The sequence below is a fragment of the Cajanus cajan genome, chromosome 2 (genome assembly GCF_000230855.2).
Source record: "Cajanus cajan strain Asha chromosome 2, NIPB_CcT2T_4, whole genome shotgun sequence".
In the NCBI taxonomy this organism is placed as follows: Eukaryota; Viridiplantae; Streptophyta; class Magnoliopsida; order Fabales; family Fabaceae; genus Cajanus; species Cajanus cajan.
The window spans coordinates 77,653,672-77,675,792 of record NC_138518.1 but is presented as its reverse complement, the minus strand read 5'-3'; the positions used below and the strand labels follow the sequence as shown (position 1 = coordinate 77,675,792).

The following is a 22,121-nucleotide window of genomic DNA, read 5'->3' as shown; positions in this document are numbered from 1 at the left end:
CCCATGAAACAATTCAAGTCCAATTTCTTGTCATTGGACGACTCTGACCTGACAACATGAGTTGCTTGAAGAAGAAGACAGAGAGTTGCTTTCTCAAGCAACCATTCTTTATCAGACTTCAAGCAGATCTTATTGAACATATTTGGAAACGTTCAAAAATAATAATGATAAAAATTAATTTCGTATAATATTTATGTATTTACTATTACTTTATTTTATTTTTAATATCTACTTATTGTGTATTTTTTCTCATAATTTATTTTCTTTCATTGTAGTGCAATTATCTTTTTTAATAAAAATTTAAATTTGATTCATAAATGATTAGAAAAAAAAATTATAAAAGTTAAATTTTTAAAGTTTCTTATCATTGAAGTAAATTTGTATTTGAGTTGCTTAATGCTGACATGACACATTAAGGACCACTTTTTTCATTTTTCAATACATGAAACAACTCAAATGAGTTGCTTCTATTGGAAATGTCCTAATATACATAACTTTTCTTCTAAAAATAATAATAATACTAATATAACCTTAATAAATTCTTTTGTCATTTTCCTAATATATTAATGAGAAAATAATCAAAATATTAAACACAGAGTGAGAGCATTTAATGTAATTAATAAAATAGCATTAAATGCAAAGTTTTAAAAATTTCATAATGGTGAATTTATTTTTTGTACAAAACTCCAAAATCTGCTATTTAAAACTTTTGACTTAGAACACCAATGGAGCAGAAGAAGCGGAAAAAGAGAGTCAGTTAGTTGTCCGCAAGGAAGATAAGCATGTTAGCATTATTTAAGAAAGAAAGAAAAGACGAGAAAAGAAAAGAAAAAATAAATGGAGAATTAAGAAGCTCATTATTTGATTAAGGAGGAGAGAGAAGGTGCAGGTTTTGGTTTGGATTGAAGTGGCAGTTAGGGTAATTTAACCAGAAAAAAAGGGTTACACACTGAACGTTCAGTTCCAAATTGTAGAATTCAGCTATCGTCGTTAACATTCCATTTATATAACACAAACACAACCAAACCATCTCTCTCTTTTTCAGTACCCTCAATCGTGATCCGCCGCCGAATCCGCGGTTTCTCTCTGAGGTTCTCATTTCTCTGTCAATCCTCAATCTCATTATTAACGTCTTAGATCTTTTCTTTGCATGCTTTCAATTTCATGTTTCGTAATTCCGTATTCGGATCTCAATTTTAATTATCACTCGCGTCACATTTTCGCTGCTGTTTTCAATGCATGCGCGTTTTCTGCCTGTGGATCTGTGAATGCATCGTGAATAGAAACAAAAGTTTGGCTGTGTGAGTCTGTGTGTGGTTATCGCAGATCGTAAATGGCGTCAACAGCGACTGGAGCCACGGGATGGTACAGAGGAAGAGTGAAAGCAGTTCCTTCGGGAGATTGCATGGTCATCGTGGCCATGACCTCCTCCAAGCCTGGTCCCGTGCCTGAAAAGACCATCACTCTATCGTCTCTAATTGCTCCTAGGCTGGTAATTTTACTTCATTAATGGATGTCTTGTTGTAACTGTAAATTGAAAATGTTTTTATATTCTGTTGTATCAATGCTGTGGTCGTGACTCGTGACTTATGAATTATGATGCTTGCTGTGTTGTAATTTGGAAATTGAAAATGCTCACTGTCCTACTGCTGAGGTGTGTTTATGTTGAAGTTTTTTGTTTAAAAAATTTGCTAGGCGCGTAGAGGTGGTGTAGATGAGCCGTTTGCCTGGGACAGTAGAGAGTTTCTACGGAAGCACTGCATAGGGAAGGTAGGCAAAATGAGGTTTCTGATTTTGTTACTTGCTCTGGTAGTTTGCTGTCTTTTCTCTGAGATGAAGCGTCTAAGTCTTTGACCTGCTTTTTGATTGGAACAGGAGGTGACCTTCAGAGTTGATTATACTGTGCCATCGATAAATCGTGACTTTGGCACTGTTTTTCTTGGGGATAAGAATGTTGCTATGCTGGTTGTTTCTGCAGGATGGGCAAAGGTTGGTTAGGTTTTTTTCGGTGTGGGTGTGTGTTTGAATTATTTCTTCGTTGCTGAATTGTGTTACTGTGGTTTTTTTTGGCACAGGTAAGAGAGCAGGGGCAACAGAAGGGAGAGGCAAGTCCTTACCTAGCAGAATTGTTACGATTGGAAGAACAAGCTAAACAAGAAGGCCTTGGTCGTTGGAGCAAGGTTCGTATCTGAGTTTTTAGTGTTGGACTGTTAGTTAAATTGCATAACAGGCAATTTCAAAAACCGTCATTAGCAAACAAGGTATGCATTCGTTGCAACTAATAAGGTGTCTGATAGTTGCAATTTTGAAAATTACATGCAACCCTTTTCTTAGTGTCATTAGCAAACAAGGCATGTGTGGCGTGCGAGGAACAAGGCGTGCGAGGAACAAGGCGTGCGTTACTTGCGATGAACAAGGCGTGCACTACTTGCAACTTCTAAAATTACATGCAAACCCCTTGCTTTTTTTGGCATCTTCATGAACTTGAAACGTTTCCTTACCAATGGATGTTATCTAAATGTTGACTTAATTGCATGTTGCTACGTATTATGGAATGAGTATTATTTTGTCGCGATAGAAAATAAGTTTTAATTACAGAATGAGGTTATGCTTTGTCTCAGTGTCATCCAATATTATGTGAATAATCAATAAGTTCATACACTTCTATTCAAAATTCCCAAACAGGACGATGCTGTAGTGTGACGGAAAATGGAAAAAGTATAATTCCTGTCCCATTCTAATAATTCTTGTCCCATTCTAACATGGTCAACATATTATATAAATCTGTCATGAGTGAACCATATATGCTTTTGTGGCTGATTGCAGATTCCTGGTGCTGCTGAGGCATCCATCAGAAATCTACCACCATCGGCTGTTGGTGACTCTGGCAACTTAGATGCTGTGGGTTTATTAGCCGCTAACAAGGGCAGGCCCATGGAAGCAATTGTTGAGCAGGTTCGTGATGGAAGTACCCTGCGTGTCTATTTGCTCCCAGAGTTTCAGTTTGTCCAAGTTTTTGTTGCTGGAATTCAGGTATACATCATGAATGCTGCTGCTATTTCTACCCTTTTCTAAGCATGCAAATAATTGGTTTTCCTCTAAATTAGGCCCCTCAAATGGGAAGAAGAGCTGTATCTGAAAGTGTTGTTGAACCAGAGGTGACAGCTGATGAGACTAATGGAGATGTTCCTGGGGAACCTCGAGCCCCACTTACATCTGCCCAAAGACTTGCAGCCTCAGCATCCGTTGTTGAAACTACTGCTGATCCTTTTGCACCTGAAGCTAAATTCTACACTGAGATGAGAGTATTGAATCGAGATGTGGGTAATCTGCTTCTGTATTCTATAATTTATATTGCTTGTTTCCTTTCTGCATGTTTTGTAAATCCCAAGTGGACATGTAGGTTCGGATTGTCCTGGAAAGTGTTGACAAGTTTAGCAATTTGATTGGGTCAGTGTATTATCCTGATGGTGATTCAGCAAAAGACCTGGCATCGGAGCTTGTGGAAAATGTAAGTGCTTCACTCTTGCAGTGATATTACAGTGGGTTAATTTGTTTATTCTTAATGGACTTCTAATATTTCCCGCAATAATTTTCCACTTTTGCATGATTACACTGGCAACAAACTTGTTGCCACCTAAATACTTAATTTGAGGTGGTGTCCTTTATTAGGATCTATCTGCAATTGACATATATGGTTAACATGATACAGTACATATTGAACCTTCAAAAAAGTATTTTGTTAACTATATACCAACTATGGATTTGACATGAAACATTGTGCTATTATTCGTGCAGGCTTTTGGGTTCATAGTAGTGAGTGGCCCATCAAAAGAAGGCATCAATACTATTTGTATGGGTAGAATATTGTCTCCAAAGATTGGCTAATTTGTCCTTTGTATAAGAAACTAAGATTTAGTAGAGTATATCTGTTTTATTTATTGTCAATTTTAGCTGCTTTATTCTTGTTTATTTTTAATTTAAATGCAATAAGCCAATAACCCTTGTACAATGTCTACTCCCTGACATTTTAATTGGAGTTTCTGTCTGGTTTCTTAGCCAGTAGCTTTGGTAATTGTGCTGAATTGATGTGCAACTATGCATTATAATTCTCTGGAGGGAGATTTGAATGTGTCTCCTTGTCTCTTCATCTGATGAGATATCACTTAAAAGAAGCCTTAAATTCTCTAGCATTTTAATTTCTTCAATCATACAGGGTTTTGCCAAATATGTTGAATGGAGTGCAAATATGATGGAAGAGGAGCCAAAGAGGAAACTGAAGACTTTAGAGCTTCAGGCAAAGAAAGACAGGTTAAGAATTTGGACAAACTATGTACCACCGGCAACAAATTCAAAGGCAATACATGACCAGAATTTTACAGGAAAGGTAAAATTTACTCTAATCATTGGTTTATCATGAATTAAAGGGATCTTGTGGTGAATATATCCCTGCAAATTGGGTTTTTAACCAAGCCCAATGGTGTTGTGTGATCCATATAACCAGTCTCACTCAAAGGGATAAGTCTATTGTTGTTCTTCTTGTCATTATTGTATTAGTTTATCTCAAATATTCAATCTTCATTCAAGTCTATAATTTTGGACTTATCTTTTTCCAGGTGGTTGAGGTTGTTAGTGGAGATTGCATCATTGTTGCCGATGACTCGATTCCGTATGGCAGTCCACTAGCTGAGCGGCGAGTCAACCTTTCAAGTATCAGATGTCCAAAAATGGGCAATCCTCGTCGAGATGAAAAACCAGCTCCATATGCTCGTGAAGCAAAGGAGTTTTTGAGAACACGGCTCATTGGCCGTCAAGTATGGAAATATAATAAATATGTAAGCTTTTATTGATACCATTGGTGAATACGTTTATAATTTGATCGATTACCCCATTTTCAGGTAAGTGTTCAAATGGAGTATTCTAGAAAGGTTGGTCCAGCTGATGGATCTGCTGTTCCATCTGGAGCTCCTGAAGCTAGAGCAATGGATTTTGGATCAGTATTCCTAATCAGCACTGTTAAGGCTGATGGTGATGATGCCCCTTCATCTGTTCCACCAACCGGAAGTCAGCAAAATGGGGCGAATGTTGCTGAGTTGGTAGTTAGCCGTGGCTTTGGAACTGTCATTAGGCATCGTGACTTTGAAGAGAGATCAAACTACTATGATGCTCTTCTTACAGCAGAATCACGTGCTATTTCTGGAAGAAAAGGGATCCATTCTGCCAAGGATTCTCCAGTCATGCACATAACTGACTTGACCACAGTGAGAAAATTGATAATTGTACTAAAATTTACTTTTAATCTAACATATTCTTAAGCTTTTCCTCCCTTTTGATTCATTCTAGGCATCAGCAAAGAAGGCCAAAGATTTCTTGCCTTTCCTGCACAGAAGTAGAAAAATCCCTGCTGTTGTGGAATATGTCCTCAGTGGCCACCGTTTTAAATTGTTAATTCCAAAGGAAACTTGCAGTATTGCTTTCTCATTTTCTGGTGTCAGATGTCCTGGTCGTGATGAGCAATATTCTGATGAAGCCATCGCACTCATGAGGCGGAAAATAATGCAGAGAGATGTTGAGGTAATTAGGTGTTCCTCTCAAACTTAATTTTTCTTCATGTTAATTTTTTTTTCATAATTGTATTTTCATAATTTTCAGATTGAGGTAGAGACTGTAGATAGAACTGGAACCTTCTTGGGTTCCTTATGGGAGTCAAGAACCAATATGGCAGTTACACTGCTTGAATCTGGTCTTGCAAAGCTGCAAACCTCCTTTGGCACTGACAGAATTCCTGATTTTCACCTTCTGGAGCAAGCCGAACAATCTGCAAAGAAGCAAAAACTGAAAGTAAGAAGGGGTCCCAAATCATGCTCGACATTATCACTGTTATTCTTTTTTACTGTTCTAAAGTTATTTATATTACAGATTTGGGAGAATTACGTTGAAGGGGAAGAAGTATCTAATGGTGCACCTGTCGAGAACAAACAGCAAGAAGTGCTCAAGGTTATTATTATACTGTTGTATTATAAATGGCCTTTCTTTTTGTATAAAAAACGCGGAATGATTTGCCCCATTGTTATATGTTCTTAGGTGACAGTAACAGAAGTCTTGGGTGGGGGTAAATTCTATGTCCAGCCTGTTGAGGATCAAAGGATAGCATCCATTCAGCAAAAGCTTTCTTTTCTGAACCTTCAAGAAGCTCCTCTGCTTGGAGCTTTCAATCCTAAGAAGGGTGACACAGTCCTTTGTCTTTTTGGTGCTGATAAATCTTGGTACCGGGCAATGGTAAGTTCTTAATTTTAGTTCTGTACCATACTATTGAGAAGACATTGCCATGCCATGCATGACAAAATTGATTAGAAATATCTTATTTTATAACTCATAGAAACCTATTTCTTCCATTAATCAACCTGTTGATACTTTTAATTGCATAATTAAAGCCAGCTAGAGAGTTTTAAACCCACGTATTACTGTTGAGTGGTTTTATCTCATTAAGCATTATTTCACCTTGAACACAATCCTTTAGATTTTGAACATTCTTTTTTACTGCCAGGATCTGAGGTGTGACTGTATTTGGTCAGATATTTCCTTATATGGCCAGCACTTTGTACACATGCTATTTATCACCGCATTATGTAAACTGTCAGTATTATGAATAAGGTTGATGAGATGCAAATAGTTAAGAACATCACTTGTATCACCTAGTCTGTTCACTCAGACTTACTTCCTTATGAAATGTATGGAATTGTGCAGGTAGTCAATGGACCTCGAGGACCTATTGAATCTCCCAACGATATGTTTGAAGTATTCTACATTGATTATGGAAATCAAGAAGAAGTACCTTACTCTCAGCTACGGCCTATTGATCCATCTGTATCTGCTGCTCCTGGTCTTGCACAATTGTGTAGCCTTGCATATGTCAAGGTTCCAAACTTGGAAGAGGACTTTGGCCAAGAAGCAGCTGAATATTTGAGCGAACTCACTTTAAACAGTGGAAAAGAGTTTAGGGCCAAGATCGAGGAGAAAGATACGTCAGGAGGAAAAATGAAAGGGCAAGGTACTGGGACAGTGCTTGCCGTAACTCTAGTTGCTGCGGATTCTGAGACCAGTGTTAATGCCGCCATACTACAGGTTTTAATTGATACTCACTCCTTTGCTTAAATTGTTTTCAATGCCATATACTTCGATATGTGCATTCAGAGATACTTGTCTGACTTTGTTTTCTTGATGAAAATTTTCAGGAAGGACTTGGTAGGCTAGAAAAGAGAAACAGGCGGGACAGAAAAGAAAGGCAACAGGCCCTTGATACTTTGGAAACATTCCAGGGTGAAGCTCGGACCAGTAGGCGTGGAATGTGGCAGTATGGAGATATCCAATCAGATGATGAGGAAACTTCTCTTCCTGCCAGAAAGGGTGGTAACAGGAAGTGAGTGTAATCTAAGAGAGGAAGTAAATTATAACAGACATTTTCAAAGAAAATGAGCAATTTATAAGCATCAGCGTTTTACTTCAACGTAGAGGGGGAAAATGCCGTATGTAATCCTTATTTTGTTTTAAATTTTGTTGGTAGGCTGAGACAATTTTTTATACAGATCTTACAATAAAACATGCATATGGCAGATGTTTCATACCGTCGGGACAGCAGAGCTTTTGTTTCAAAAAAACGTACTAATAATTTTAAAGATGAAAAACATATTTAAACTTTGTGTAAAACAAATGTAAACTACCGATGGAAAATAAAACCAAATCCTCTCTAAAATTAGTTTTCCTTTCCCCATTTAGCGATTGGTTGTTGGACCATGCTCATTCGTACCTGCAGGCTGCAGTGATATGGGTTAGAATGTTAGATGTTTTTTACAACCTTTGAGTGAGCTACCCTATCCTCTTTGAAGAGAAAACAAATTTTAAATAGTAATTTGACTATTAATAAAAATGTTTCTTTGAAATTTTGATAACCGTAACTAATTTAATTTTGAAATCCTTTTGCTCAAGTTGTGAACCTTGGGAACCCAATTAAGTTTTGTTTGAAGTTTTAACTTGCTTTTAATTTTAGATTTATTATTTGAATTGACGATTTTGTTATAAATTTACCTATTTGACATATTCTAAAATGAAACGAATGACTTAAATGAATTTAATTTATTTTAGCGGTTTTTCAAATATATTATTTTGATTTAAATACCAAGTCAAATCTTATATTTTAAAAATGATTTTAAATGTAGAAATTGATTTTTATAGCCAAACCGATTTCATGCTGATGGTTTCTAATGCGAATGATGGTAGACTACATTCTTAGATATAAAATAATTCTCAGTGTGAAGGTAAAAAATAACATGACTTTTTGTGCCGATTGTAACACGAGTGATAAAATGAGTCAATTTATTTTACAATTGACCTATTTAAAATAGGGCGGGACACACTGCATCATATTGAAAAACTGAGTCAAAATTCTCAATATGTTAATTTTTTTTTATAGAAATGTATTAGAATTTATTTGGATACAAATTTAGAAACACTTCTAAAAATATTTTTTATGGAAAAACAAATTGTAATATTGCTGTGTTTTGACTTTTGACTTACAAAAAAGTCATGCACATGTAATATTGGAGCGTGCCTGCCCCCATTTTCTTGACAGACTAAGAAGTATCGGTCAAAATGATTGTAGGTTAAAATCTCAACTTAGAGCGTGTTTGCCACCACTTTTCACGTTGAATCAGAAATTAATAATTATAACTTTCACATTCTAAGATGAATTACGTGATTTTCATGTTTTTAACTTATTTCCAAACACGCATTTACTCTACCAAAAGAATGAGTTAAAGGGGTTGAGCCGTTGGATTCAACTCGTTTTAATATTTCTAATATTTGAAGTCCAGAAAATAGAATCTGCAAAACCTCTATTTTGCCTCTATTATAATTGAGAGTAAAGATATGGGTCAAGTAGTCAAAAAGAAATTTGTGAAACAAGATGGGTGTTGAGAGTATTGATAATGTAAAGATTGTTAGCCACATTTTTTAATAAAGTTGGTGAAACTCTGTACTAATAATATAATTATAATTTTTTTTGGGAAGATTAGATTGAAAAGGCAATGCTTGAACCACATTTATAATACATGTTTATGCTTCCTCTCAAGTTCTCAACAACTAAAGGAGTTTCCATCTAAGAAATGTAATGCACAATTAAAAATGGAAAATTACATATTGAACTCGTTGCTATTATTAGACTTGGTTATCTTGATTATGCAACCAAACTGGGTGATAGCTAACTGAACAAACTTTGAAATAATATCACGAGTTCCAACCTTAGAGTGAATAAGAAACTACCATGCATATCTAGTGTGGTCTTCAAATATAGTAAGAAAATAACGGCGACGATAAGTAAATAATGGGAAGGGGATCTCAAATGTCCATATGGACTAGATCAAATGCAACAATTGTCTTATGTATTATGCTAAAAAGGAATAATAACTTTTGTTGTTTAGAAAGGTGACAAAAATCACAAATTTTATTAGAATTAGAAGTAACATATCGAAACAATCATATAAGTTAGTTCTATATGGAAAGAGTTTCTTGACTTAAATACGCGCAATATTATCAATGCACATAATTAGTAAATAAAAATTGTGGTATAATTAGAAAAATGTGATAACACATATAAGTTTCATTGAATTCTAGCACAACTAATATTATTGAAGTCCAAAATGAGACAAAGCAAAAGAAGGTTCTACTTGCAATCAAGTGTGGTGTATAGCTTTGTAATAAAAATCAGATTAAATTTGAATCTAAGAATAGAAAAAAGCATAATGTAATAAAAGGAAATCAAAGAAAATTAAGGTTCCAAAATGTGAGTTGATGTAAGAACTTGTTTTGGTATTTTAACATGAATGGGAGAGTTTGGGATAAAAGGAAGAAAAAAACTAACAAATACATATGGTATTTTAATTAATATTTTAAACATTTTTTATTTTTATTTTCTCATAATTAACCAACAAAAGCTTCATCTCGCGAACACAAGTCAGTTTTGATACAGGCATAAACCATTTTCATAAATTAAAAAAATAATAATAAAAGATGTAAACATTCAAAGAGAAACACTTGATCAATACGTTGAACAGAAATATTAAATGAAGAAATTGAAAGCATTTTCCTGTAAGAGTAGTTGCTTATTAATACCCCCAAAGAAGCCACTTAAAAAAATAATGCACTTGAAAAGATAACATGCAAATATTTAAAATAAATCCATAAATGGCATTTCCAAAAGATACGAGTGAAGCTCAAGTCTGACTGATTGCAGTCAAGAATCACACAACAGAAACAAGTTAGATTCGAGGATGGCTACCTATTCTCTATGTATTGGATCATGTGACGCATGTACTCAAATCAGTATTCTAGAAAAACGATGGATTGAAAATGTAACATGTGAATTGATTTCTGTGCTACATTACTAGAAAAATAATTGTACAGCCTCAATTAGCTTAAAATACTCAAGTCTCCAAAGTGACCAACACAACACAACACAAGACAAAATATCTGATTTACACTCCTTATACATATCATCTTTCAAAAGGCGAAGGAGAAAAATGGTAACAAAGTGCTACTACGAAATTGGCCTAATGTCCAACTATGCTCAAAATTTATGTGCGGTAGTGTTCTTCAATGGCCGCCCCTTTCAAGTTTCAATCCCTTCAATTATCTCGCCTTGTTGACCTCCGACGTGGAGGAGCAGCTGCTGATTCGTCCTCTTTGTTTTCCTCATTCTCAGCACTGCCTTGGCTAGTGGAAGTTTCTGCAGGTTCTACGTTTGTCCTCTCCACCCTTGTCTGTAATAGAACATGCAAGGTCCAGAGATGAACATCCATTCGAAGGAAAAGAATATAACAGAATAAGAGTCAGCTATTAAACTGTTTCACTACTTACGGGCTTCTTCTTCCCACCAAATATGATCCTGAAGAAGATCGATACCACCACAACCACAAAGGCTACAAGAATTCCAACAGTGAGATTTGGTTGCTTTTCAAGCTTCTCAATGACATCCTACAGACAAGGATAGAATTCAAGTCATATTCCACCAAGATACTATTCCGAATGAAGAAACATTTGTTTTGATACTTACATATATTTTAAGTTTGTAGTCACTCAGCAAGGGAATGTCTGCGGCCTTGTACAACAGGTCAAATATCTTCTTCTGCAAGGACAAAAAGAAACATTTTAGCATAAGAAAGGAGTGAAGGACATGATACTGGAAAGTAAAATTATGAGAGATGACATTGGGGAGGGAGGGAAAGTTGAAATGAAAAAAGACATTACCTGGAAGCCAGCTAGACCACTTGATCCAGTTTCCAATTCTTCTTCCTTCTGTTTTTCTTTTTCAACGGTAAACTTGGGCTTCCATGTAGTCTCCCGATAGGATGCAGCAATTTTATCATCATTAGCTATCAAGATATTGTCGAACAATATGCCATCTTGCATGGTCCAAATCTCGATACCAATAGCAGCGATAGGCTCGAAATCAGGTTTTTTAAGTTCAAAGTATTCAGGGTTTGGAATATCCCGAGGCTTCCATATACCCTTATAAGCAGGATTTTCAATAAGTGGAGCATGCCATTTTCCTTTATAAGCTGGATTCCTCTTCATTGGCCTCTTCCACTCACCACAACCAGGGGATGCTTCACATTTTGGGTTATCAATCTTTGGGGCTTCCCATTCACCATCCTCCTCATCGTCCCAATCTTCTGGTTTTGTTGCCTCTGGATCATCTATCTCCTCCGGTTCATCATCTAACCATCCTTCAGGTTTCTCCGCTTCCTCATCGAGAATTTCCAAGGGTGCATCCTCATCCCAGTCATCTGGCTTTACGGCATTTGGGTCTGGAATTTTCTCTCTCTCATCCCAGTCCTCTGGTTTCTTATCATCAGGATCTGGGATTGTCTTGGGAGGGATAAGAGGAGGTTCAAAATCATCAGCAGATAAGAAGTTTGCTTTCTTCTTCTGTTCCCCATCAATCAAAATTTGCAATTCATTGTCAGACTTCAAAATGGCCGTGTACACATGAGATAATTTGTCAGATGGGACAGATGGGGGATGCTTCAAATGGTGTTCAACATATTCCCCACTCTTGGGATTCTTGTGTTTGAAAATGAAGTGTACTTTGTTAGTGGCACCGCACTTGTCAGGACCAAACATGATAGAATATGGAGATTCATTATCAAATTCCTTGGGTTTCCATCCAGCCTCTTGTGGTCGGAGATATTTTAGATATGCACCACCACATTCAAGGCCGTTCTGAAGCCGAGTTTCAAACTGAAGAACAACTGTTTCATCCTTGAGTTTCACAGTCTCATCAAGTTCTTTTACTATAGCATATTTCCGTGCTTTGTCGCTGACAAGAAGCCCATAATCATCATGCCCTTCACTCTTGGCATGTTTCCAGACACCTAGAATCCAAAAGACATATCAAATATTATTTCTAATTCCATTGTTGGAAAAATATGTAAAAGGCTACTCAAACCTCTGTTTTCAATGTACTAGCAAAAAAGGTAAAAACTAAAGTATCTATCATCCTCTGATGTAATAGATTTGATTATTAATTTATTATATGCACCGACTTTAATTCTAAATAAATATGGCTACTCTTTACAAGTACCCAAACGGCATTAGTTAAGGAATAAAATTTAATGAATACAGCATATATTTAATATATTGAAAAGCTAAAGGCTTTCACTTTTCAATTTATATATGGTTGTATGACCAATATATGTTCTCTAATACAAATAGTTCTCTCACCTCACTTGATACATTCCTTATACTTCCTCCGTTCCATTTAAATTCACATTTAAAGTTTTGGCACAGGACAATACAATTAATACATCCGATTTCATAAAATAAATCATGTAATTTCTCAATATACCCTTAAATATTATGAATTCTCACCGATAATTATAGATAATATTTAATGTTGCATTGATATTGTAAAGCCACAATCAAATTGGAAAAAAAAAAAAAATCTTAAACCGTCAAACAAAATGGAATGAAGGAAGTACATATATTATACATGTCCTTAATTAGTGACCACGGAACACTTGTTAGCAAAATCCTCATTATTTGCAAGAAAATGCCAATTAGTACCTTAAAAGGTACTACTTAATACTTAATGTTACTGTTTACTGAATGGAAAAGAAAGCATTTATCACAGTAATAACACAATATTATAATTCAACGGGTGATAGATGTCATGTCATGAGCATTAATAATGCAAGGGGAGTTGAATTAAACAATATTATTAACAAGCTAACAAGTGCTTTCTTAATTAAATGTCTTTAATTACTTAAAAAAAAAACAAAAATTGAAAGAAAAAAATTGCTTTGAATACAACAAATGTTCTTTCAATAAAAACTTTCAATTTTTGTTCTCTTAACTGGTGCCCCTCTTTACATCAAGATAAATGCTAACCAACACCCTAGAGGAAATAGATAGTACTAAAACAATAGTAAAAAATAATTACTGGAGAGAAAAAAAATTCATGATATGAAAACATTTTTGAAACTAATTGTAAGAAACTAACTCCTTAACCAGAGCAGTTAGGCCATCATTAGTGGAGCCATCTAATTATTGCTCAAACTAATAAGACCACCACTCTACTAACTTTTCAGGATTCTTTTGCTCGTCCAGAATCATAGATCTAGAAAGATTATCAATTTCGTCCAATTATGTTAATAGATTTTGATTTCCTAGTTATTTGTGATATGTTGAGTGACACTCATCTCCCGTGTGAGTGAGTGATTAAAAATGGACTTGGAATGCGTAAGAAACTCTATTGAAACTAACCACATCAAACAAAGTATAGTATCAATCATCACAAGAGAAACATTTCGATTTCACAAAGAGAGAAAACAGTGAATGTATTAGTTACCAGTATAGTCATCTTTCTGAGACACGATCCAACGGCCTTCAAAAGCCTCGTCAAACGACTCGTAGAAGATCTAAACGACATCCGCAAACAACAATTCGTCAGATACAGTTTGGCGAAAACAGAGATCCATTCATCCAACGCACGCAAAACAAAAACTGAAAGGAACGAAAAGGAGAAGATGAATTACCGCGTCATCGGCGTCTTCGGAAGCGTAGAGAATCTGAAACGCAGAGGTAGAAATCAAAAGGAGGAGCGCGAAGATCCGCAGAGGAATTCGCTTTGGTTCTTCCATGTTTCTCTGTTACGGAGAAACCCTAGCTCCGAAATGGAAGAAAATATTGCTGTGTAGAAAGTGTTTAAATCTCAGTGATGTTCGAAGACGAGGCTACTTATATACACACTTGCCTTGGAGCTGTTTCAACCAATGATTTTATGCGCCACGTGACACTACCCAATAGTATCTCGCCACGTTGTCCTTTAGCATCATAACTCATAACCCTTCCCCCACGGCTTCACCGTAAAAAATCAGAACTTGTAAGACTACCAATACCATAGTTCGGAAGATAAATATATAAAAGAAATGTGATATAAAAATAACATTTAAATATATAAATATGTGAAATTATTAAAAATTTATTCATTTATAGCTTATTATAAATTATTATTCTTAAAGAAAGCTTACTTTAAATCATTTAATGTAAATAATATGTTAAAGATAACGTCCGTATTTTTCTGATAAGATTTATAGTATGAATTGAGAACTTCTTTTACTGAAACTATGGTTGAAAATTAAAATAAACTATAATAATATGTTAAATGTTTCTCTGTTGACTATATATTTAATAAGTTTCAAACTTGAAATATTATAAATAAAATTGGCTGTCAAATAACATTAAATATAACATACAGTCAAAATAAATAATACAATTAAATGTTTAAAATATTATACTTATTAAATACAATATATTTTAATATTTATTATTTGTAATATACATTTAAAATGGATAAATCTAGATATTTATTATTTTGAATATACATATATTTTTGTAAAATAATCATTTTTCAAAATGAGATTCAACATTGATGTAATGACAAAGTTGTTGCTTCAAGATTTGAAGGTCACGGTCAAATTTTTAAAACTGATTATTTGTTTTGGGGAGCTTTACTTGCAAAAGAAGGCTGTTTGCACTTATCTTTCTCAAATTTCATAATTAACTTGTGTATTGTGCTTCTTTAATCAATTTTAAAATAATATTATTCTCAAATGTGTGCTAACTCCATTAACTTTCTCACGGATGACAAATGCTTAATTTACATTTAAATTTAGGAGCCACTTTCACTGAAATTTTTTTATAAAACCTTCAGTTTCGTTAGGTAGACATCGTCTATGCTTGTGATGCAAGTTATACAAAATTATGTTGTTCATATTAGTTTAATTTCAATTACCGTGGATTTTATTTATTTATTTTTTTATAGTAAATAGTATTTGTAACTATTCTTGTACATTAAAGAAGTTTCACATCACTTAAATATTAAAACTAAGGATAGCTTTATAAATATATTTTTTCTTTTTTCTTTAATTTATTAAGGTGCCTAATCGTATGACTTTTTCAAATCAAAATATTTTTATATCATTAATCAATAAAAATTTGTGATGCATATTTAGATTAAGCCGCATAAATTAAAATCATATATCGCTAAAAAAAATCATACTAAACTTAACTTTCCATCTTTTATGTTAGTTATGAATTTGGCATACCCGTTTGTAATCTTTCTTAATAAATGTGGTACGTAGAAATCTAACTCAAGTTCTCTCCTATAAATTTAAAAAAATTAATTATTCTGAATAAAAATCTTATAAAATGGGGAATATCTAGGAAACATTCAAACTTGCATAAAAACCTAAAATTAATTTTATTAATAAAAAATTCAAATAACTTAGAAAATGTTAAATTGAAAAAAGAAAATAATCAAATTTGATCCAATAATTATAAAGTTTATCCTTTTTCTTTTTGGTTGAGTATCCACAGCCGATATAAATAACAGAACTTGCTGGAGACATTATGAGTGATCCTGAAACAAAAGAGTCGTATATAAATTTGACTAGTAGAAATTGAACACCTCCAAGCGAAAAATGAAGGAAATAGCGATACTCTGTGGACACAAATCCTGCAGAAGCTAGTATGCAGTTGTTTTGTCTGATGAACAATGCAATAGCATGATGCAGTTCCTTACCCAAATACTTATGCCACAAGATAAGATACTGGACGCATAATAATGCATATACGAAGAAGACAAATTAAATGACAACGTTACGAGTGAATTTTGCAAACTGATTTCTGCAAAGGTTTTTGGTTGTAAATAAAATTTGGAAACTAAACGGCTTCCGAACCCTCAACCCCCAAGAGCTTCTTACGAAAGAAGAGCAACAGAAATGATTGTATCTGTAGTAGTGAGTATTGAGGGAGAGAGTTCAGAAGACTTTTAATTTCCAAAATTATTGTATTACGGCAGAGCATACAGAGAAACAAATTTAAGCAGTGTGGTCGAGTAGTTGGGGGCTAAGTATTCCATGCATTTGGTACCAGCAAAATTTGGAAGCAACTTAGACTTTCATAATCAAACTTCATTGGAAGCACCGCGTGAACTAGAAGAAGAACCCTCGTGGACATCCAACATTGGAACTACTCTATTTCTTGTGCTGTCCCTAGATCTTGCATAACTTGTGTGTACTAACTTGTGTGTACTAACTATTTTATTTTTACGTACATAAACTTGTACTAATGTATTTACAGTAATTAACGTCCTAAGTGTATTATTATTTATTTTTTCTGTTTATGGTGAATTTAGAAGGTAGTCATGGTCTGAAAGTTTCAGTTTAAGGAGGTGAAGATGGGTAGCGTAGCACGTGGAGACAGAAAGCGTTGCCATCTTGGGCTATCCTCAAAGCCTTTGAGGCGTAAATAACTAACTAACGCAACATTGTTACTCCTTCTCACTCCAATTTACAATAAAACTAGGTGTAGCCGGTGATCCGAATTTAATATTAATAATACATTGATATAATGTAGTGAAAAATAGATTTATACAATACAGATAATTTGTACAATATGTCCTTAACGAGACAGAGTTGAAAAGGTAGCGAGTAGAGTGGTATTTAAAAGCTAGTGTTTATATTAAAAAAGAAAATGATTTAGTTTAGAGATGGGAGGGGTCAACTCCAACGGACTTGAGAGTTTGAAGACGGGGAGTATAAGCATAAGCATCTCTACGGATGGGATTAGGGATTTGGTTGTGATCGGGGTAGCTACGCTCTTGCACGTGCGCCACTTTCCTGAAGAAGGATTGCTTGATGAACTTGTCGGACTCCTCCGCCACGTGGTCGGGCTCCACCACTTCCGGCAGCGTCTCCCTCCGCTGCTTCTTCACGTGCACCCCTGGGGAATTCCTGAGGTGGTGCCACGCAGTGTGCGCACCAAGCCCTGTGGACAAGCCGATCATCCCAATCGCCACGTAAATCGGCACAAAGTCCTGCTTCGCCGACTTCCCATGTTGCTCAACGTGCCCGTAATCACCTGCACCTGCACACGCTTTCATCTTTCCCACCGTTGAGGTTGTGTACGCACCCTTACCTCCGTTTCTTAACACTGCTAACCAATTACCCCTCTGCACCATATCCATATGCATCATACATAAATTATAAATAATAAATAAATAAAATACAAAGGAAAACTCAATTCATAGAGTCTAGAGAAGAAGAAACTCTACCAAAGGCCTCAAAAACATGATTAGTTTGTGTTGGTTGCTTGCTTGATGCTGTCGGTGTTACTCATTTTTCTAGTGCCGCGCTTATATATCTGATGGATAGGATTGCGTTCGAGCTTGTGCAGTAAGAGTGATTAGAGAAAGAAGGTTCCGGAGCCACGTAGCAGAATGTGGAAGCCACGGGACACGTGTCACTTTCTACGTTCGACACGCTACTCGTGGAAGCCTCAGGAAGTGCCACGCTCTGTTTGTAGCCACTAGCCAGCAAATATATGCATACATTAAAATGAATTACTCCAATTTAAGAAATTCATATTCAATAACTAGTAAAATTAAATCTTGAATCGCAGTCAACGAGTCTTCAAATGTAAGAGAATATTTCTAAAGACTCAATTAAATCTTGGTTTCGTCTTTTTCAACTGCTTCACTGCATAACACCGCCTCTATTTTGTGTTCAACTTTTAATGATTTAATTTTTTGTAACTAGAATTAATAGAAACATAAACTCACTGTTTGTATAATTTGTATGGGATTTTAAATTCAAACCTACTCCGTTGCAGCAAGATTGAATGTGAGGATGAAGAAAGTAATTTTGAGTCTTTGACCAGGTTTGATAATGTAATTTTTTTCCTTCCAAACCAAGATAACGTTGTGTATGGGGGGAAGAAAGTGACTCGACTCATGCATCTAACGTCAATTTTAATTAGCCTCAATTAACGCAGAGACTAATTTAGTTGACAGTGTATATTCAGAGATTTTTCATCCTCCCAAGAGTGGAAATAATCGAGACCTAATATCTTCCAAGAACTAATTTACTCGACTGAATTAAGCGACACGTTTATTGTGATGCACTGCCATGAATTACCAAAAGAGGCTCTTGGGTGGCACTCCAGTATCACAAAGTTCTCAAGCTGTTTGCACAACTACAAACTCAAGTGTAAAGATACAATTCCAAACAATAATATTTTATAAGTTACTACTAATAATAAATTATTCACCCAAAAAATATGTAAATGGCAATCAGCCACAATTAAATCTATCATATGTCGTAATCTAACATCCAATTAATCTATACACTTTACTCCCTCTCCATTTCCATTACATTGACCTTCGACATTAGAAGGTTGATTGGCATTAGCTATACAACCAATCATGAAAGATTGATTAGTTGGTAAAGATAGATCTCACATCTCACCAAGAGTTCGAATTTCGCTATTAATGTGAGAACTTGTGAGTGGATAATCTGTAATGCATGAAACCTGTCGTGGCTACGAGGAACGTGAGAACATTAGCTATATAACACCATGATTGGCAACTAGGTATCCTCCGTCAGTCTAATGAAACTACAACCAGTAATCTTCTTGGCCCTCTTGTTAGCACTCAACGATCTCCTAACCATGACTAAATCATCCCATTGCTCAGCGTGAGCATATATATTAGCCAAAACCGAATACACCCCACCATCCTCAGGCTTTATCTCCATCACATGCTGCGCTGCTTCCTTCGCAACCTCGACATTCCCATGAATCCTACACCCTCCAAGCAACCCTCCCCACGCAAACACATCGCCCCCACTCGGCATCCCTTTCACCATCTCCACCGCCTCCTCAATCAACCCAGCCCTCGCCAACATATCAGCCATGCACCCATAATGCTTCCCCTCCCGAGCCACCCCATACACACTTTCCATCTCACGAAAAACCCTCCGAGCTTCACTAACCAAACCCGCATGGCTACACCCCACCAACACCCCCAACAAGGTCACCCCATCAGGCCTAACCCCCTCCGCAATCATTCTAGAGAAATAGCTCATCACCATGGAACCCTCCCCGTGAATCGCAAAGCCAACAAGCATGGCATTCCACGTGAACAGTTTTTTATCCGTGCATGACTCAAACACATCCCTCGCAGTCTCAACACACCCACATTTGGCGTACAAGTCCACCAACCCGGTCGCCAAAAAAGAATCAATTTTTATCCTGTTTCTTCTAATGTAATCATGAACGGTGCTACCTTGTTGTAACTCCCCTAATTGGGCACAGGCAGAGAGAACCGACACCAACGCTGTATTATCAGGTTTAACATTTAACCTCATCATTTGATTAAAGAGTTGAATGGATTGGTTAAAGAGTTTGGAGTGAGTATAGCCGGCTATCATGGTGCCCCAGGAGACTTGATCTCGCAGGGGCATTTCGTCGAAGAGTTGGCGGGCGCGGGGGATGTGGCGGGTTTTGATGAGGCCCTGAAGCAAGGCGTTGTAAGAGACGACGTCTCTGTGAGGGGATTCGGAGAAGAGTTTGTGGGCATCGTTGATGAGGTGGTGGAGGGAGTAAGCGCGGATGAGGGTGTTGAGGGTGAATGTATGGGTTAAAAAACCGAACTTGAGGACTTGGGAGTGGAGGGTTTGGGCGAGGGGGAGGGAGGGGGAGGGGAGTTGGGCGGAGGCTTTGAGGAGGAAGGGGAAGGTGTGGAAGTCTGGGGGGAGGGAGCGGCGGCGGAGGGAGGAGAAGAGGCGGAGGGCGGGGAGGGGGGAGAGGAGGAGGGCGTGGATTCTGATGAGGGTGTTGAAGGTGAATGTGGTGGGGTTTGGGATGGAGCGGAGGAGGGAGAGGGCGTAGGTGGTAATTGAGTGGGGAAAAGGGGTGGTGGTGGTGGTGAGAATGGAGGTGAGGGTGGAGAGAATGTTGTTGAGGATTGGCAGTGTGTGGAGAGGTAAGAGACCGGTGGTGATGCTATGGCCGTGGACTTGGTGAAGTTGGGAAATGGTTTTGCATCGATTTATCACTTGCAAGGTCTTCGGACGCATTGGGTGCTGTAATTTGTCTTGTTAGGAATGGAAACTCCTGGCTTCTTCATACTTGTGTTTGTTAGAAAATGAAGAGAAAACTGAAAAGAATTGGATTTGGAGTTGCAAAGAAAAAAAGGAATCAAAAACTTAAACCCTAACCCTAACCCCTAGAAGTAGAAAGCTTAAAAACTTGAAATGCAAATATTAAAACACGTGAACGGCAGGATTCGAACCTGCGCGGGCAGAGCCCACATGATTTCTAGTCATGCCCGATAACCACTCCGGCACGTCCACCTACTTGTTAGTGTTTTCAATTATATTATATTTAAATAATAATTTCGGATATAAAAGAAACACATTATCATCCATGCGTAGGGATGACAATGGGGTCCTATGGATGGAAAATAGTAAATTCACCCAGTCCCGCTAGATGAAAATTGGCTCCATACCTATCCCATATCTGCGTAGGCATTCATGAATTTCTTAAATACCCACGGATATCCATGGATATTTATAAATTTTTTAAAAAATTAAAAAAATTATATTATAAATAATTTTAAGTCTATATTTAATGTCATTAAAATATTAAGAATAAAAATTCAATGTTAATTTTGAACTTGTATTTAACGTTAATTTTGTTGAAATAATAATAAAAATGTAAAATAATCAATGACTTAAAATATATCAATCTTACAAGTAAGTTAAAGTCTCATCACAAAGCTACAATAATTCAATCTCATAATTCCAAATGAAAGTAAACAACTTAAAATACATAAATTTTATTGATCCAATCAAAGCTAGAAAATTAATCAAATTATATCCAACATAATTCTATAACATGTTTAACACATGTTGATAACTTCATCAACCCCACTTTTGCAAAAAAATAAGACGAGAAAGTGTAGTTTTAGGGTTATGTGGTACAAGAATAATTAGGATATTTAATAAATATTATTAAACGGGTACCTGCGGCTATGAATATCATCATACCCGCCCCCACCCCATTTATAAACGGTAAAAAATTATCCGTCTTTATTATCCGCGGGTACTCAATTAGCCTATCCATTTATTATTCGTAGCAGATTTTACCCGCAGATATCCGCGATTGCGAGTATTTTTGCCATCCCTATCTATGAGTATCGTCTACATGATCTAATTATAATTTTGTGTTTCTTAAAATATTTTTTCAAATTTATTTGCATATACTACACATTAAAAAACATGTTTGTAGGTTATGCCGAATGTTACGTTCCCAAATATTTTCTCATGTATAATTTATTAACTTATATTATTATTCACCAGCAAAAAGAAAGTCACTGCCCGTATTAAACAAGGAAAAATAATAAAAATACTTTTTATTTATGAACGGTTCTAAAATAAAATTACAAAATTACAAAATATAAATAAAAACAAAAAATGTCCATATAAAAGTGGACACAAATAAGGTACTAAAAAAAAGCATCATCTTAATTTATTAATACTATTTTTTTTAACTATAACATAAATACAAGGTGTCTACTGTCGTTACTAATTTGTATCGAAATTTATTAATAGTATAAATTATCTTTTACCTTCTCTATTTTATTTCTCTGCATTCGTTTTTTCCACATTTATTAATAATTATATTATATCATCACCATTTCTTTTTCATATCTCGTTAATCTT

General features: G+C 35.8%; 4 protein-coding genes and 1 non-coding gene across 7 annotated transcripts; 1 reads left to right on the top strand and 4 right to left on the bottom strand.

Annotated features, from left to right (window-relative positions):
* The first annotated feature begins 792 nt into the window (after nucleotides 1-792).
* Nucleotides 793-7,622, top strand: TUDOR1 (TUDOR-SN protein 1). Of its 3 annotated transcripts, none has more exons than XM_020377900.3 (17): nucleotides 793-1,091; nucleotides 1,284-1,492; nucleotides 1,696-1,770; nucleotides 1,876-1,989; nucleotides 2,076-2,180; nucleotides 2,827-3,033; nucleotides 3,108-3,320; nucleotides 3,404-3,511; nucleotides 4,217-4,387; nucleotides 4,617-4,814; nucleotides 4,899-5,261; nucleotides 5,344-5,574; nucleotides 5,653-5,841; nucleotides 5,920-5,997; nucleotides 6,085-6,279; nucleotides 6,748-7,125; nucleotides 7,236-7,622. In XM_020377900.3, the coding sequence occupies exons 2-17, from the start codon at nucleotides 1,334-1,336 to the stop codon at nucleotides 7,422-7,424; spliced, it is 2,973 nt and encodes a 990-aa protein (XP_020233489.1). In that variant the 5' UTR covers nucleotides 793-1,091; nucleotides 1,284-1,333; the 3' UTR covers nucleotides 7,425-7,622. The 3 variants fall into 3 exon arrangements, with proteins under 3 accessions (XP_020233489.1, XP_020233488.1, XP_020233490.1); XM_020377899.3 differs by having other exon boundaries at nucleotides 795-1,091; nucleotides 1,327-1,492; XM_020377901.3 differs by lacking the exons at nucleotides 793-1,091; nucleotides 1,284-1,492; nucleotides 1,696-1,770; nucleotides 1,876-1,989; nucleotides 2,076-2,180 and adding an exon at nucleotides 2,283-2,718.
* A 2,776-nt stretch (nucleotides 7,623-10,398) lies between these two features.
* On the bottom strand, nucleotides 10,399-14,275 carry LOC109813683 (Calreticulin family protein). The gene is made up of 6 exons (XM_020377915.3): nucleotides 14,091-14,275; nucleotides 13,904-13,973; nucleotides 11,302-12,428; nucleotides 11,108-11,179; nucleotides 10,912-11,028; nucleotides 10,399-10,814 (listed from the first exon to the last, which is right to left on the bottom strand). Exons 1-6 carry the CDS (start codon nucleotides 14,193-14,195, stop codon nucleotides 10,680-10,682), a joined length of 1,626 nt encoding a protein of 541 aa, XP_020233504.2. The 5' UTR covers nucleotides 14,196-14,275; the 3' UTR covers nucleotides 10,399-10,679.
* A 2,658-nt stretch (nucleotides 14,276-16,933) lies between these two features.
* LOC109813701 (NFU1 iron-sulfur cluster protein) lies at nucleotides 16,934-17,829 on the bottom strand. The gene is made up of 2 exons (XM_020377941.3): nucleotides 17,672-17,829; nucleotides 16,934-17,569 (listed from the first exon to the last, which is right to left on the bottom strand). Exons 1-2 carry the CDS (start codon nucleotides 17,687-17,689, stop codon nucleotides 17,102-17,104), a joined length of 486 nt encoding a protein of 161 aa, XP_020233530.1. The 5' UTR covers nucleotides 17,690-17,829; the 3' UTR covers nucleotides 16,934-17,101.
* A 783-nt stretch (nucleotides 17,830-18,612) lies between these two features.
* Nucleotides 18,613-20,698, bottom strand: LOC109813700 (Pentatricopeptide repeat (PPR) superfamily protein). Its single transcript, XM_020377940.3, has one exon. The coding sequence runs from the start codon at nucleotides 20,472-20,474 to the stop codon at nucleotides 18,984-18,986; it is 1,491 nt and encodes a 496-aa protein (XP_020233529.2). The 5' UTR covers nucleotides 20,475-20,698; the 3' UTR covers nucleotides 18,613-18,983.
* On the bottom strand, nucleotides 20,669-20,750 carry TRNAS-AGA (transfer RNA serine (anticodon AGA)). The gene has a single exon. It is a non-coding gene; the product is annotated as a tRNA-Ser (tRNA).
* Nucleotides 20,751-22,121: the final 1,371 nt, after the last annotated feature.

Coding starts and splice junctions, on each gene's coding strand:
- LOC109813700 (XM_020377940.3), bottom strand. CDS start 20,474: ATGCGTCCGAAGACCTTGCAAGTGATAAATCGATGCAAAACCATTTCC.
- LOC109813683 (XM_020377915.3), bottom strand. CDS start 14,195: ATGGAAGAACCAAAGCGAATTCCTCTGCGGATCTTCGCGCTCCTCCTT. Junction 13,974..14,090: donor CCGAAGACGCCGATGACGCG/GTAATTCATCTT, acceptor GATGTCGTTTAG/ATCTTCTACGAGTCGTTTGA. Junction 12,429..13,903: donor TCAGAAAGATGACTATACTG/GTAACTAATACA, acceptor TTTGGATTCTAG/GTGTCTGGAAACATGCCAAG.
- TUDOR1 (XM_020377900.3), top strand. CDS start 1,334: ATGGCGTCAACAGCGACTGGAGCCACGGGATGGTACAGAGGAAGAGTG. Junction 2,181..2,826: donor GCCTTGGTCGTTGGAGCAAG/GTTCGTATCTGA, acceptor GGCTGATTGCAG/ATTCCTGGTGCTGCTGAGGC. Junction 5,842..5,919: donor CAAAGAAGCAAAAACTGAAA/GTAAGAAGGGGT, acceptor TTTATATTACAG/ATTTGGGAGAATTACGTTGA.